The 14,039-nt window shown below is 34.8% G+C and overlaps 3 protein-coding genes across 5 annotated transcripts in view; 1 reads left to right on the forward strand and 2 right to left on the reverse strand.

Annotated features, from left to right (window-relative positions):
* Positions 1–1,220: 1,220 nt before the first annotated feature.
* Positions 1,221–2,971, reverse strand: mrpl35 (mitochondrial ribosomal protein L35). The gene is made up of 4 exons (XM_028438023.1): positions 2,917–2,971; positions 2,646–2,811; positions 1,551–1,695; positions 1,221–1,467 (listed from the first exon to the last, which is right to left on the reverse strand). Exons 1-4 carry the CDS (start codon positions 2,945–2,947, stop codon positions 1,279–1,281), a joined length of 531 nt encoding a protein of 176 aa, XP_028293824.1. The 5' UTR covers positions 2,948–2,971; the 3' UTR covers positions 1,221–1,278.
* An 884-nt stretch (positions 2,972–3,855) lies between these two features.
* Positions 3,856–11,206, reverse strand: LOC114456641 (tumor necrosis factor receptor superfamily member 9). 3 transcript variants are annotated; one of them, XM_028438538.1, is made up of 9 exons: positions 11,027–11,206; positions 9,490–9,663; positions 8,360–8,498; positions 8,192–8,280; positions 7,072–7,135; positions 6,233–6,321; positions 6,040–6,152; positions 5,021–5,177; positions 3,856–4,530 (listed from the first exon to the last, which is right to left on the reverse strand). In XM_028438538.1, the coding sequence occupies exons 1-9, from the start codon at positions 11,088–11,090 to the stop codon at positions 4,373–4,375; spliced, it is 1,047 nt and encodes a 348-aa protein (XP_028294339.1). In that variant the 5' UTR covers positions 11,091–11,206; the 3' UTR covers positions 3,856–4,372. The 3 variants fall into 3 exon arrangements, with proteins under 3 accessions (XP_028294339.1, XP_028294340.1, XP_028294338.1); XM_028438539.1 differs by lacking the exon at positions 11,027–11,206 and adding an exon at positions 9,856–10,030; XM_028438537.1 differs by lacking the exon at positions 11,027–11,206 and having other exon boundaries at positions 9,490–9,836.
* A 2,055-nt stretch (positions 11,207–13,261) lies between these two features.
* The window catches only part of ubr1 (ubiquitin protein ligase E3 component n-recognin 1), a 29,899-nt gene continuing 29,121 nt past the window's right edge, over positions 13,262–14,039 (forward strand). Inside the window, 1 exon segment of the mRNA XM_028437184.1 lies at positions 13,262–13,372. Coding sequence (XP_028292985.1) covers positions 13,328–13,372 — 45 coding nt within the window. The 5' untranslated portion in view covers positions 13,262–13,327.

Below are 14,039 nucleotides of genomic sequence, written 5' to 3' on the forward strand. Positions count from 1 at the left end.
CGGGGTCTTCCTAGTCATTAATCTGCTATTGTTGGAACAGAATGTGCTGTGACTGATCTTTACATTAGGCAGTGTGTGCTATAAGAAGAGGGAGTTTTTTTTTTTTTTTTTGCACTGGGAAATTATAGACTTTATCCTCCGGATATTTAATCATAAGACAGCTTGTTCTGCTTCGACAGAGGTTATTCTGTTTTATACCGCTCTCTTAAAGCCTTAAGGAAAAAGTTTACTTGGACTGTCGTGTCCTAAATGTGGTAATTTCGCCTCTAAGGTCATTTTTGCACTGTTTCAAACTACCAATAATACTCTAAAGTAGACACTTTAAAAAAATAACAAATAGGTTAAACATTGCAACATTTTTACTGTTTGTTTCTTCAGAAATAAATGTGTGAAAAGTTTAAGCATGCATGTAAGACAAGGCAGACTGGATTTCCCTTCTTGTTTTTTGACAATCTACTGTTCGGACTTTTATTTTTAAAAATGTTGCATTTCAAGGTGACAAGAGTTACTTTATTGATTTATGTTACTGTGACTTATAGAAATCACTGTTCAACACTTCTGTGCAGTGCAGCGTAAAGTACCGTACATTTAATTCTCTTGACTAATGGAGTGAGTTTTTCTCATCGTATCGTCATTTCCTTGTGGTTTTCAGTTTGAATTTGAAAAAAATCTTCTCAGGTACAACAACTGTGCATACATACACCTCATTCACACTGACGTTGTACATTTATTACGCACATGAAATGTCCTTTTGTTTCAGTAGATGCGCTGTGAATAAAATGTCTAAAGAAACCAGTGGAACCATGTTTCAGTGACATGACATTACAAATTAGCGCATTGATTATTAAACTTATCTTTGCATGTTTGTTCCTCATTTGTATGAATGTTTTAATACGTCGGTGATTTAGTGTGAAGCTCTATTTCTTCTTTTGCTGGTAAACAGTTCTTGGGTTACTTTTGTTTTCTTCACACACAAATACAGATATGTCTTAATGTTTCAAAGGCTTTTGTTGACTTAATTTTACAATAAAGAACTGATGAGCTTATTACCTTTTATGTTATGCTTCTGGCAGGCCAGAATGTCAAAAACAGAATGCAGATTTGTGGTGGCATAAAGGCTGATCAATAGCTGTTAAATCATTTTACATCCATTAAATGTGTATTAAAACTTGTCTGATGTGTTTGAGTGTGTACTGTTCTGTTGCTGATAAACAAACAAATGTAGATACAGGGCTTTATTAAACATCATTACATGACATAATCAATGGAATCCGTAGGTTAGGGTTTAAGGTTGACCCGATCGTGATACTTGAGGTACGGATCATCCAGATACCAGTTTCTCCTTTTCCAGAAAGGAGCGGTCATTTTATCCAAAAGCCTGCTCTGGGTTTTGTTGCAAAAAACAATTTCCCTCAGGCGCCTTCTTCTGGCAGCCGACTTCTTCCACAGTTTCTTCTTATAACCAGCCTGTTCACACACAAAAGTCATAGAGTTGAAATCTAACATAAAACAAAGACGGAAGTTGATCGTTTGGTGTAAATTGTGCACACCTTGCGTCTAATCCAAAGGCCACAGTGCAGCCTCATGAACCTCTCAGGCACTGACTTGACACTCTTCCTCTTCCCCTTCCTCAGGCTGAAGTACGTCAGACTTCTGCTGGGCTGCAGGTTCAGGCTGGGGACGAGTGCTGTTACTCTGCATAGGTGAGAGAGGCCAATAATTACGTAACAACCCAGGAGATTCTTATTCAACCTAATATAAGTGCTCAGAGTTTTACAGAAGTCAATGTTAACTGGGTTTACGAGGCTAGAGTGCATGAGCTGTTATTGTATGCTGTGCAAGTCATGGAACTGCTTGTTCATGTGGAATTGTTGGTTTTATATTTTGTGACGAGCTTGGATTGATTTGAACAACAAATAATGGTCATATTCATTTTGGTGGGGTAATCACTCGTATTTGAGTTGCATGTGAATCTGAAGACTGGGCTGTATCCTGCCTTTGTCCTAAATAGGCAGAAGGAATTGTGTATAGAATGACAAAGCAGATTTTTGTTATCAATATCAAAAAACATTTAAAAACTGCTGCTGTATATGGCATGTAATAACCTAAGCCAAACCAGTTTTATTACTAAGCCTGGAGTCAATAATGTTCTTCATAAGTGCAGTTTGGATAAAATGTAGACCTTTTTGATACAGGGGGCAGCTTAGTGTGATCTTCATGATTCAATTAAAAACAACTAAAAAAAACATCATAGTAAACGTTGTAAAATTGAAATGATCGACCAAAAAATATAGAATTAAATGAATTTATACAATGTTTCAGCGGATGTGTCTCACGTGACTGCAAAACTGGGACAATGTTGACTCGACCCCTTTAGATTATTATTAATCATTATATTTGTCACATAATATTTGTATATATTTATTGAAGACGGCAGTGCAACTATTCCTAACAGAATATATAGATTTGGACTATTTTTGTTGCATTTTTATTATTTATTTATTTTCAGTATTCAAGGAAAATATTTGGTTATTTTCAGACTTACATTATTATTGTTATTATTATTATTACATGTTGTAATTTAGCAGAGACACGCTAAAAAAAATTTTTTTTAGATAAAAAAAAAAAAGTATGTTTGTGTTCACCTCTGGAGGATACAGCGGGGTGTCAGACTGAGTGCAGCAGGCACAGCAGCACTGAAAGTCGGTGTGGTGACGCTGCAGAGCCGCGGAGCTCGAACCACGGTAGAGAAGTGACTGCTGATCCTCGTTGTGCTGCTATGTGCAGACACACACAGCGGTCTGAGCAGCCCTGAGAGTACAAACAGAACATAATTTATGTTAAGTGATAAACAGCTGGCCTTCACATGAGGATAAAGTAAAATCTTGTATGATAAATGTCAAACTGGTCACATACCGGACAACCTCCGAGCCAGAGCGGCCGCCATCTTTTCTGTACTGCGCCTGCGTAACTACAGTGTCGGTTTAGGACAAACTTCATCTCAGCCATAACAAAATACTGCCGTCTAGTGGTTACTGATGGACAGTCACAGCATTTCAGCTGCAATAGGAAATTTAAAAACCAAAATGTTCTTTTTATGTGGAGACTTACATTTGCAATTTCAACCCGTTCATAACCAAAACTTCGCTTTATACGTGCTTTTTATTATTAGAGGATAAAAATCATACTAATAGATATTTTTTCCTTTCAATTTCTTGTTTCTGATTTATAATTGTTCTCTTTTTTGTGTACTTTGCCTTGTGTTTGTCTTGTTTTGAACAGGTTTTATTTTGAAGTTGCTTCAAAGTTTCCTTCGTTTTAGTTAAGATTATTTTAATTCGAAATAATATTACAAAAGCATTGTGTATTTGTGCTTTCGCTGTATGCCTCAGTTCAATGTCCATCTGCCCCATGAAGCCCTTCCCAATGAATTCTAAAGCTTATGACAGCAGAATTATATGTTGATGATAGCTGTAATATTAATTCAATTCAATTAATTACAGAACCAGTCTAAGGGGCAGCTCTACATCATTGCACCACCACCGTGCTTCACTGAGGTGGGATTTATTTGATTATGAGTTTCTTTCTGGTACAAATGTATCTGTTGTGAAACACCAATGTTGTTTGGTGCATAACGTTTTTATCAAAGCTTTAATACATGTAAGCTGTATTTTGTTATTTATGAAATTTAGAAAAAACCTACAATGATCTAAAATGGTGAAAGAACGAGAGTTTGAAGTATTTTTAAAATCAGGCCAAGGATCGTAAAGGATGTTATTGTGCAGACGGAGAAATATGAGAAATGTGATTTTTTTTTTTAATATTGCCTCAGTAAAGTAATACAAATAGGGCTATTCATGCTTGTTTTTGGGACATTGAGAGAGGTTGTCAAAAATTGTTGCATTAATTACAAAACCATTAGAAAATACAATGATCTGTCTATTTTCCTTTACATGTGCCCCCCTTAAAAGCACAAGAAAACCAACCATTGCCCAAATATATCAACAAAACTACAAAAAAAACATTACTTACAATAGAACAAAAACATTTTTAAAAAATAGCACGAGAAGTTCACAAAGAAACTGGTCACACACAGCAGTCCACTAACATACAGTATGAATGCAAAGTGAATCCATTACCTCAGGAATAAAAGTGTAACAGGTTCCCACCACATTGAGACATGCATCTCGTTGTTTTTCCATGTGTTATAACACGCTTTTCAGAATCCAATAAACCAATATACAAAAGGAACAGCTTTCTTCAAGTCAAACAATTATATGTTCAAAAAGCCACCACTGCTCATACAAATATGAAACTTCTGCTAGATTGCATGTATTGTAGGATCATTGGCAGTTCTTTAGTCTTTGATGGTTCACCAGCCAGCGTAGACAGGCTCTGCGTCACAGGGCAGCCCATAGTTTCGACCCTGAGGTCTCACTTTGCGTAAAAGAGGAGCTCTAGCACTCGCCAGCTCAGCGTCTGGATCTCTCCGTCGACGCACAACCAGTAAAACGATGAAGAGTAAAGCCACTGCAAAAGATAGATAACATTGGAGACACCATGGGTTCAATCTGATTTTAGATTATGTCCTTTCAGTGTTTTAACATCATTTCCTGCCTCCTCGCACTTTATTTATATTTATTTTGAGCAATTTAATACAAACAGAAAAAGTATATACATGATATGTATGAACATAAATATTGGAGATAACTAATCAGACTGCTCGAAAGGGAGTTGAATGAAGTAGCATTGATTATCTCCCACGCCCATTTTTCATTCAGTTTTCAAAACTTATGTTCCTGACATTTTCAACTTTACATACATCAATGAATATTATATACTTACACAAGGCTGATACACATTAATACTTCCACAACATCTTTGATGACAATAAACATGTTAGATCTTATTGCACTTCCTCAGCTCTATACTTTGAGAAGAAACATTGTTTGCAACATTCTTGTATTTCATAGACATACACATTCAATAAATTAAAAAACAGGGCAAAAGTTTCACTCACCCCCTCCACCGACGACTAAAAACGCAATGGTAACAGGAGCCAATTCACAAGTGTCCCCTGCTTTACGGAAGAACGTCTCCATGCAGTACCCGGGGGCCATGCTGCCCATCGGACAGAAAGCATCACTGGGACACTGGATGGGGTTCACATCTGGGCTCTGAGAGAATAATACACTGTCACTGAAGCTGCAGAAACACACTCTGCTCTCACTATGTTCATTAGCATTAGCGCTGTTCAGGGTTGGGGTCATTTATTTCTGTAATCACGTAATTGATAAATAATTACAATTAGGATGTAATTGTAATTGAAAAAAAATCTATTGCTGTTGGAATCGTAATAGATTTGTAATTGAGTTCAGATAACTGATATTGTAATTGGCATGGAAATTCAATATATAAAAAAAAAACTGTAATTTACAATTTCATTAAACTCAAAACTGGGGAACCGGTTCTATGTCTTACACATATGTTCATCAAGTTTTCCAAAACAAGTCAGTTTTTCTTGAGAATCATTTTATCATTTAAAAAAAAAAAAAAAAATGACATTGAGGGGTATACTGACAGAAAAAATGCTCAGACGGCCACAACAGAAATATTAATACCAATATTTTCCTTGATTAGGAATCCTAACAAGGTAACTAAGAGATATGAAACAAATTAGATAATAAATAATATTTTTTAGTGTATTTTACAGCTGATTTCAGACATGGGTCAAAACTGACTTGTTATCATAAGAGTTGCTAACAGAAAGCTAACACAAGAGGAAGGCTATGTTTTATGGGGTTATTTATTAAAGGCTCAATAAATGTGATTATTTATAATTGAATTTTAGTAATTGAGAATGTAATTATAATGTACTTTTAGGGGAAAAATAATGATTGTAATTGCAATTGTAATTTCAAATAATACCAGTCACCACAATTTCAATTGAATTGTAAGTGAACATGGATAATTGAAGAGGTAATTTTAATTGAAAACTGTAATTGACCCCAACCCTGGCTCTGTTTGTGCAGCACTCACTGGGCAGTAGTGATTTTCCGGGCATAAATCACAGTTTTCCTGTCCCCAGTGGATCTGGTAGAAGCCACTGCTACAGATCTGACACGTGGTCTGATGAGGGGCCTTATGCATGCCTGTTTAAAAACAAAACAAACACTTAAGGACACAGTTTGATGGGTAATCATTCAGAGGTCTCATTGCAAACTTGTATTACCTGGGCGACATGGAGTGCAGTCTTTAGCAGCTGCCTGCAGCGCTTCTGTTCCAGTAGGACATGTTTGACACTCGGAGCAGCCAGATGAGCTTTAAAAGAAAGCATGAAATACATAGTATAGAAAACCTTTGAAAAACATTAGAAGTTGTGTAATTATAAAATAATTGATCATATTTGGTATGTTTATTACAATAGTAACAATAATGATAATATTAATATATATAATATATCCAGTATATCTATATAATATAATATATGACTGTTCGGGGTGCACCCCTGCATTATTATTATTATTATTATTATTATTATTAATGTAGCAGCAATCACTGAGCCTTCAGGTGGATTTCTTCAGGCAAGCACAGACAGAACAGCAGACCTCAATCTTACATTTGCACAAGATACAAAATCTTCAAAATGGCTGAGTTTAAATCTGAGGTCTGTTGTCTCCCTGATTTCATCCTCAATTTATCAACGTCTCACTTATTACACAGTCATATTAGATAGATTTAATATGTTGGTTCAGCATAGTAGAAGGGCTCAGGAATCGTCTCTTCTCGTTCTTCTTTTTGTAACAGTTTTCAACCGACATGAAATTCTATTAGAGTTTAAAAAAGAGCCCCTAACGTCTAAATCAAATTTAATACACTAATTGTATGTGTGTGTTGCGTTTGTGGACACAGTCGTGTTGTTGACAAACATAACCATGAGATGAAAGAAGCATGGGATGTTAAATTATTGGATTTTTTCAAAACAAGCTCAAATTTCCACTCTTATTTTTGGACCCTGGTTACTGAAAAATAAACAAAGATATCGCCCACTATCTTAAAAGTGCGACCTACTTGCAAAAACGTCCAACAGAACATGGTGAACAAGAAGTAGCACTCTGCTGGGACGAATGGAATCCTGAAAAAATCAGAAAGAAAAAGTTACAAAAAGAGAATATAGGATAAACATGCATATAATGTTTAATACAGCAGATAATCTGGTAAAAACACATTATTTGTGTGTTCTTGGAGTAGTTTTGTTTGGGGGGCTGTGCAGCATTAACCTGAGGGCCATGTGGCTCTCGGGTCATCAGTTGACACCCCTTGTGTTACGTTACAGTTAATAGCTCCATCCCGTGTGTTACGTTACAATTGATAGCTCCGCACCCTGTATTATGTTACAGTTATTAGTTCCGCCCTTTGTGTTACATTACAGTTATTAGCTCCACCCCTTGTGTTTCGTTTAAATATTTTGCTCTACTCCTTGTGTTACGTTACAGTTGTTAGATCCACCCCTTGTGTTATGTTACAATTAATAGCTCCGCCTCCTATGTTAGGTTACAGTTAATAGCTTCGCCCCTTGTGTTACCTTGCAATTAATAGCTCCGCTCCTTGTGTTATGTTACAATAATTAGCTCCGCCCCTTTTGTTACATTACAGTAATTAGCTCCACGTGTTCTGTTACGTTACAGTTCATAGCTCCACCCCTTGTGTTAAGTTACAGTTATTAGGTCCGCCCTCTGTGTTACATTACAAATAATAGCTCTGCCCCTTGTGTTATGTTATAATTAATAGCTCCGCCCCTTGTTACATTACAATTAAGAGCTCCACCCCCTGTGTTACGTTACATTAGTTAGTTTACATTAGTTATTATGTGCTCGACATCTCACAGTAATGGCCAAGGTGAGATTCGAACCAGTGACTCTCCGATCACGGCATATGATCAAAATAATGCGTTTTAATTTTAACTCAGTAAAAAAAGAAAAAAATCCATCTCTTTTCATGAAATGCCTCATTCAGAATGAATGAATCTTTGTTGACATTGCACAAAAACGTACAATGAAAATTTCTATTTCTACGCACACACACACTCACAAAACCAATAAATATTTGCATATGAATGTGCATATATAGCACAAAACATAATAATAATAATAATGAACACATATTGAGTTATAAATGAAAACACACACACCTGGTGAACAACTTGTACAACTGTCTCTACCCGTGTTGTTGTTGAAGGACCCTGCAGGGCATGGTTGACATAAAGGGCTTCCAGTGAAACTGAAAAATAAGTGTGATAAATCGCAGATTTAGGATGCTTGTTAAAGAAAAACCAAACATTGGGACATTATGCACATACTTGGTGTAGAAGCCCTGACTGCAGGGTAGACAGCGCTGCTGTCCAATCAGAGGTTGATAAAAGCCCCTGTCACAGGGCAGGCAGGCCCCAGGAAATAGACACAGCCCGGGATTGGGGCAACATGTGCACAGCAGTGTGTCTGGGCACAGGTTAGAGAAGGAGGGAAAAATAAATGTAAATGTTAAATTTGTATCTAAATGAGCAATTCATGTAAGACAGCATGTTCTATATCATTGTTAAAAATATGTAAACATGAAAAATAAATCTAAATGTAAATGTTAGATCTAAGTGTAAAAGTTAAATATAAATGTTAAATCTAATTGTAAAATTAAAATCTAAATGTAATGTCTAAATGTTAAATCTAATTGTAAAATTAAAATCTAAATGTAATGTCTCAATGTTAAATCTAAATGTAAAGTCTAAATGTAAAGTTTAAATGTAAATGTTAAATCTAAATACAAAATCTAAATGTTAAATCTAAATGTTAAATGTAAATCTAAATGTTAAATGTAAATCTAAATGTTAAATTGGTCACCTAAAGCTAAATGTTTAGAAATTATACAAAATGGGCAGGTCAGCGCCTGTCGATAATGAGGCCCCACCCACACTCCACACATCCCACCCTTCAAGGTCTTCTGCATCCTCGGTTTCTTCATCACTGGCAAAAGTGAGTTGACATACAACATGCTGGTACTATCAGCGAATCTATGTCTGCTAAACTGTCTGAGGGCAGTTGTCCACACTTTCCCTCGGCTAATGTTCAGCCTGTTTACCAGTCATTGCAACTCTCAAGTTTATGAGCGCTGACCTGCGTACTTTGCATAATTTCTAAACATTTAGCTTTACACTTGGCAACTGATTCACATTTAGATTTAACATTTACATTTCGATTTAACATTTGCATTTAGATCAGTTTTTCATATTTTCACGTTTTTAACAATGATATAGAATATGCTGTTTTACATGAATTTCTGTCTCAAATGAAAGAAAGGTGAGCTAAATATTCAAAATATATCGGCTATAAAAAAGTGTCCGAGTTTTTACATTCGGCAACCCATATTTTTATCGTCATTATCTAAAATTCACTAAGCAATGGCCCTGCTTTAGTCAGATTACAGTGATTGACTCACTGTTGTCGTATCGGGATCCCGGTGCACAGGCCTCACAAGTAGAAACATTAAAAGCAAAGCAGCCTGGGGTTGTACTGCTAAAAATCACGGGTGTTGGAGTCACACTGGTCACATTTGTGATGACAGTGGTGTTCATCACAACAGGGGTGAGTGTGGTTTGGCTCAGAACCAAACCTGCAAGACAAAAACATAACAAAAAATACCTTGGAAACACACAAACTACACCAGAATGATTAATAGTGAAGAACATCAAAGGAAACACCACCACTCTGCATTTTATGCAGTACCTTAGTGTAGCACTTACTGTCAGCTTCTGACAAGAACGAATACTTAATTACTCAGCTAAATAATTTTAAGGATACTTACAGCATTTCTTTGTATAAGAAAATGCATTGTTGTTTGCAAAAAGACGTTAAAATGTGCTGAATTACTAGTAAAACACTGGCAGTAGCACGTCTTATTTCATAACAATAATAAGTCACATTCGTGCTGGTTTGAGATGAATAAATAAATACATTAACATTTCCTTCCACACAACGGAAGAAAGTATCACTTATATTAAAAATTAGAGTTTATCAAAAGTAATTTATAAGGAAAGGGTTGATCACTGCCAAAAAACCTTTAGTGGTCCAATTATTTTTATTTAATTGGCCAAACAACAAATATCAATCTTATTAACGGCTTTATTTTTAAGTCACAAACAGAACCATTAAAACCGTTAGGAGAGTTGAATGACAGTATACTGTATGATAACAGCAAAATTCTGTAATTGCAAAAGAGTTGATGCAAAAGCAGGAAAATAACAACCAAACGAAAAGGATCGCTCCACAATGTCTCTTTGAACAAGAAAACAAGTTTTCAGGTAATTTAATTTGGAAAAATTGATGAATGGAGGAAAAAAAAAAAAATGAAATACCCTCCATGTCCTAAAAATGAACACAATAAAGTCTTCACAAAAAAAAAAAAATGATGGGCCTTATAATAAACACACCATCCTAATATTATACTGGACAGTTTTTTTTTTTAAAGGTAGAGGAAGCAGGTATATAAGCACATCAGCAAAACAGAGAGCACATTGTGGACGTAATCACATAATCCGTGTGTGCAAGTGCTTTCTTGAATGGGAGCCATCCTCCTCATGAAATGCAATTATTCCACAGGATCATGTGATTGCTCTGCCTCAGTCTCAGCATTTCAAAAGTGCCTTAAAAATAAAAGTGAAATGTTGTTTTTTTTCTGCTCACCTTTGCAGATAGACACAATAATGACAAAGGAGCATTTGTGACAACATAACACAATTGAAATGATTGTTATTAGACTGTGTCATGGAAAGGCAGTGCACAGGAATGTCATGTGCAACGTCAATGCTGCAAATGAAGAATGTATAAAGGCAAGTGTAGAAGTGCTGAAACCACAAATAAAGCCTTAAAAAACTACAACACAAATATATTTTGAAAGTGTTTCAACATTTAGTTAAAAACTAAAACATTAACCTGTTCCTGGTCCTGCAGTTGTTACTAAAGAGGTTCAAACTCACCCAGTAAACAAGCAGAGACTACAGGTAGAAGTCCTCGCACTCCCCCCATCCTGCACATTACCATTACCAGTAGCAGCTACAAGTAAACCCAGTTAGTGCCCAATGCAGCATCTCATCCCTGATGGTAGAGCAGCTCTGATGTTAAAAGAGGAAGGGCCAGTGTTCCCTCTTTGCAGCAGAATCAGTCCTCTCATCAGCGTCATATGACAAAATAGTCAAGGCATCATGTGATATTACTTTAGAGAGGAGGGGGAGAAACTGAGGATAAATGAGCTGGATTCAGCAGAACTTTTGTAGTTGTGAGTAATAAACAACATGGTCACCATGCACCAGGAATAGACTGGGACAAAAATTCAGCTCTGGCTTTTTCTGTCCAGACCAGTCCATTACATTATCAGAGGACACCATGTTGAAGCTGTTATTAAGTCAGTTATACTCAACGTGTGGCTCTTTATGTCTTCAATTTTATTATTATTCCTCGAGAAAACCTTAAAATGGGGAAACTTTTAAGTCCTTTTTCCTTAGTTCCTTTGGTCATTTTGGAACTTCTTTTGTCCCATTTTTGCCCCTTTTCAAAAAGTTCTGACACTATTTAGTTATTGAGCGATTTATTTGATAATTTATTTATGGGACATACATTTTGGTATTGAGTATTTATTTATTTATTTATGGAACATATTTAGGTATTGAGTGATTTATTTATTTAATAATTTATTTATGGAACATATATTCAGGCATTGATTGATTTATTTATTCAGTTATTTATGGAACATATATTTAAGTATTGAGTATTTGTTTATGGAATATATGTTTAGGTATTGAGTATTTATTTATTTGTTTATGGAACATATATTTAGGTATTGAGTGATTTATTTCATAGTTTATTTATGGAACATATATTCAGGTATTGATTTATTGATTTATTCAATTATTTATGGAACATATATTTAGGTATCGAGTATGTATTTATTAATTTATTTATGGAAAATATATTCAGGTATTGAGTGATGTCTTTATTCATTTATTTATGGAACATATATTTAGGTATTGAGTGATTTAATGCGAGTGATTTATATTTTCATTTATTTATAGAACATATGTTTAGATATTGAGTGATTTATTTCTGGAACATATATTTAGGTATTGGATGACTTGTTTAATTATTAATGTAACATATATTTACTGTAGGTATTGAGTGATTTATTTAATCATTTATTTCTGGAACATATATTCAGGTATTAAGTGATTTATTTATTTATTTATGGCATATGATTTATTTATTTACGGCATATATCTGTGGGAAGGAGTTAACTCACGTTAGAAAGGTCGCCAAGGAACCCATTCTTGTTTAATTAATATAACAATTATCCACAACTAACAATCAGTCAATCCCATACAGAAGAGAAGTATATGTTTAAATATATAGACATTTTAACTGTGTGTGAGGACCCATTTTGGCAAATATTTATAGATCTTTAGCACCACCTACGGTTATGAGTGTGTTAAGTCATTTAAGTTGATTTAAGAAAACAATACATTTGAGGGATAATCTATTGTTGTGGATAAAGAAATTGGCTAGATATAAAATTATTTTACAACAGAGTTCCTCATTTTTATTTTTCAAAATCACACCAAAAGTTATGTCATTTCTAGATAATGCTGGAAATAATGGAATATTTTTATGAATACTATGCCAGCAAATCTGTATTACATCACATGAAAGCAACAACAATAAAAAAAAAAAAAAACATATGGTCTGTAGTTTCAATGTTAATTTCACAAAATGTGGATGCTTTTAATATTAAATCGTAATCTATGTAATTCTTTTGACGTATAAAAACTCTTCATAATTTCAAAATGTGTATCTTTCATTATGGGGGTATACATTTTAGATACATATTTGTTCTTAGTTTATCAATCACATTTTTATCAAATTTTTGAAGAATGACATTTTTTGTTTTGTCTACCTGGGAATATATCAACAGTCAAGCAATTTCTTATAAAGTCGTTACATTTTTGGGGCCATATTGTGGTCAATTATTGTGTGGTGTGCCACAGTGCCAGTGTTTTTTTTAATTTATTTTTTTAAATTTGTTTATTAAGAATACAAATTGATGAGGAAGTGCTTTTTGAAGAGTAATTAAGTCTGATCTCAAGGGTGTAAATTTATGTTTGGTGCAAAATTGTTGATAATCCAAAAGATTACCTCTGGCAACCATTAAATCACCTGTTTTACGTCACCACGGGGTTTGGCGGAGGACCGTCTCCTCGCAACACCATCGCCTTTACGGCAAATGGAAGATGGCGGAGGGTGAAAAATATCCAGACGGACTGGAGCTCAGCAAGGTATGTTTTTCAGACTACTATTCGGACTGACAGTGGGTTTTGGCTCTCAGAGACGAAACGCTAAAGTATGTCGTGTTTATTTCGGTGAATGGTGTGCGTGCGCGATGACAGAATAGCTTTGTTACCAAGCTAACGGCTCAAGCTAGCTCGGTTGTTGGTTACGATAAATGGGCCAAATGTCTCTGTAGAAACTTCCAAAGACTTGTGTCGCGCTTCCAAAGTAAATATGTAAAATAAATAGTTAACATGCGAATGTGACTCTGGTGTCAGGACGTGTTTTCATCAACATGTTTTCCTTCCGTGCTGATTCTTTGGGAATTTTCATTATTATTATTTTTCCCATTCAGTACCTCAGTACGTACTGTAAATTTAAAAATAAATAAATAATATAATTAGGTAAAACATGGACAACATTCGGTCTGCCAAGCTTTTTGGTCAAAACTTTTATTCTTATACCTGCTTGATTATACACAGTACTGATCAGAGATGGAAGTAACGGAATACAAGTATTTACTGTAATTAGTTGCTTTTATGTGTACTTTTTTTAGTATATTTATAAATTACTTATTTTACTTGTATGTTTTAAAATAATTTAAGTAATTCATTACATTTCTACACCCAACTGTTATTTTTTTTTTATTTTTAATAAAATTTAATTTAATATTGA

The sequence above is a fragment of the Gouania willdenowi genome, chromosome 22 (assembly GCF_900634775.1).
Source record: "Gouania willdenowi chromosome 22, fGouWil2.1, whole genome shotgun sequence".
In the NCBI taxonomy this organism is placed as follows: Eukaryota; Metazoa; Chordata; class Actinopteri; order Blenniiformes; family Gobiesocidae; genus Gouania; species Gouania willdenowi.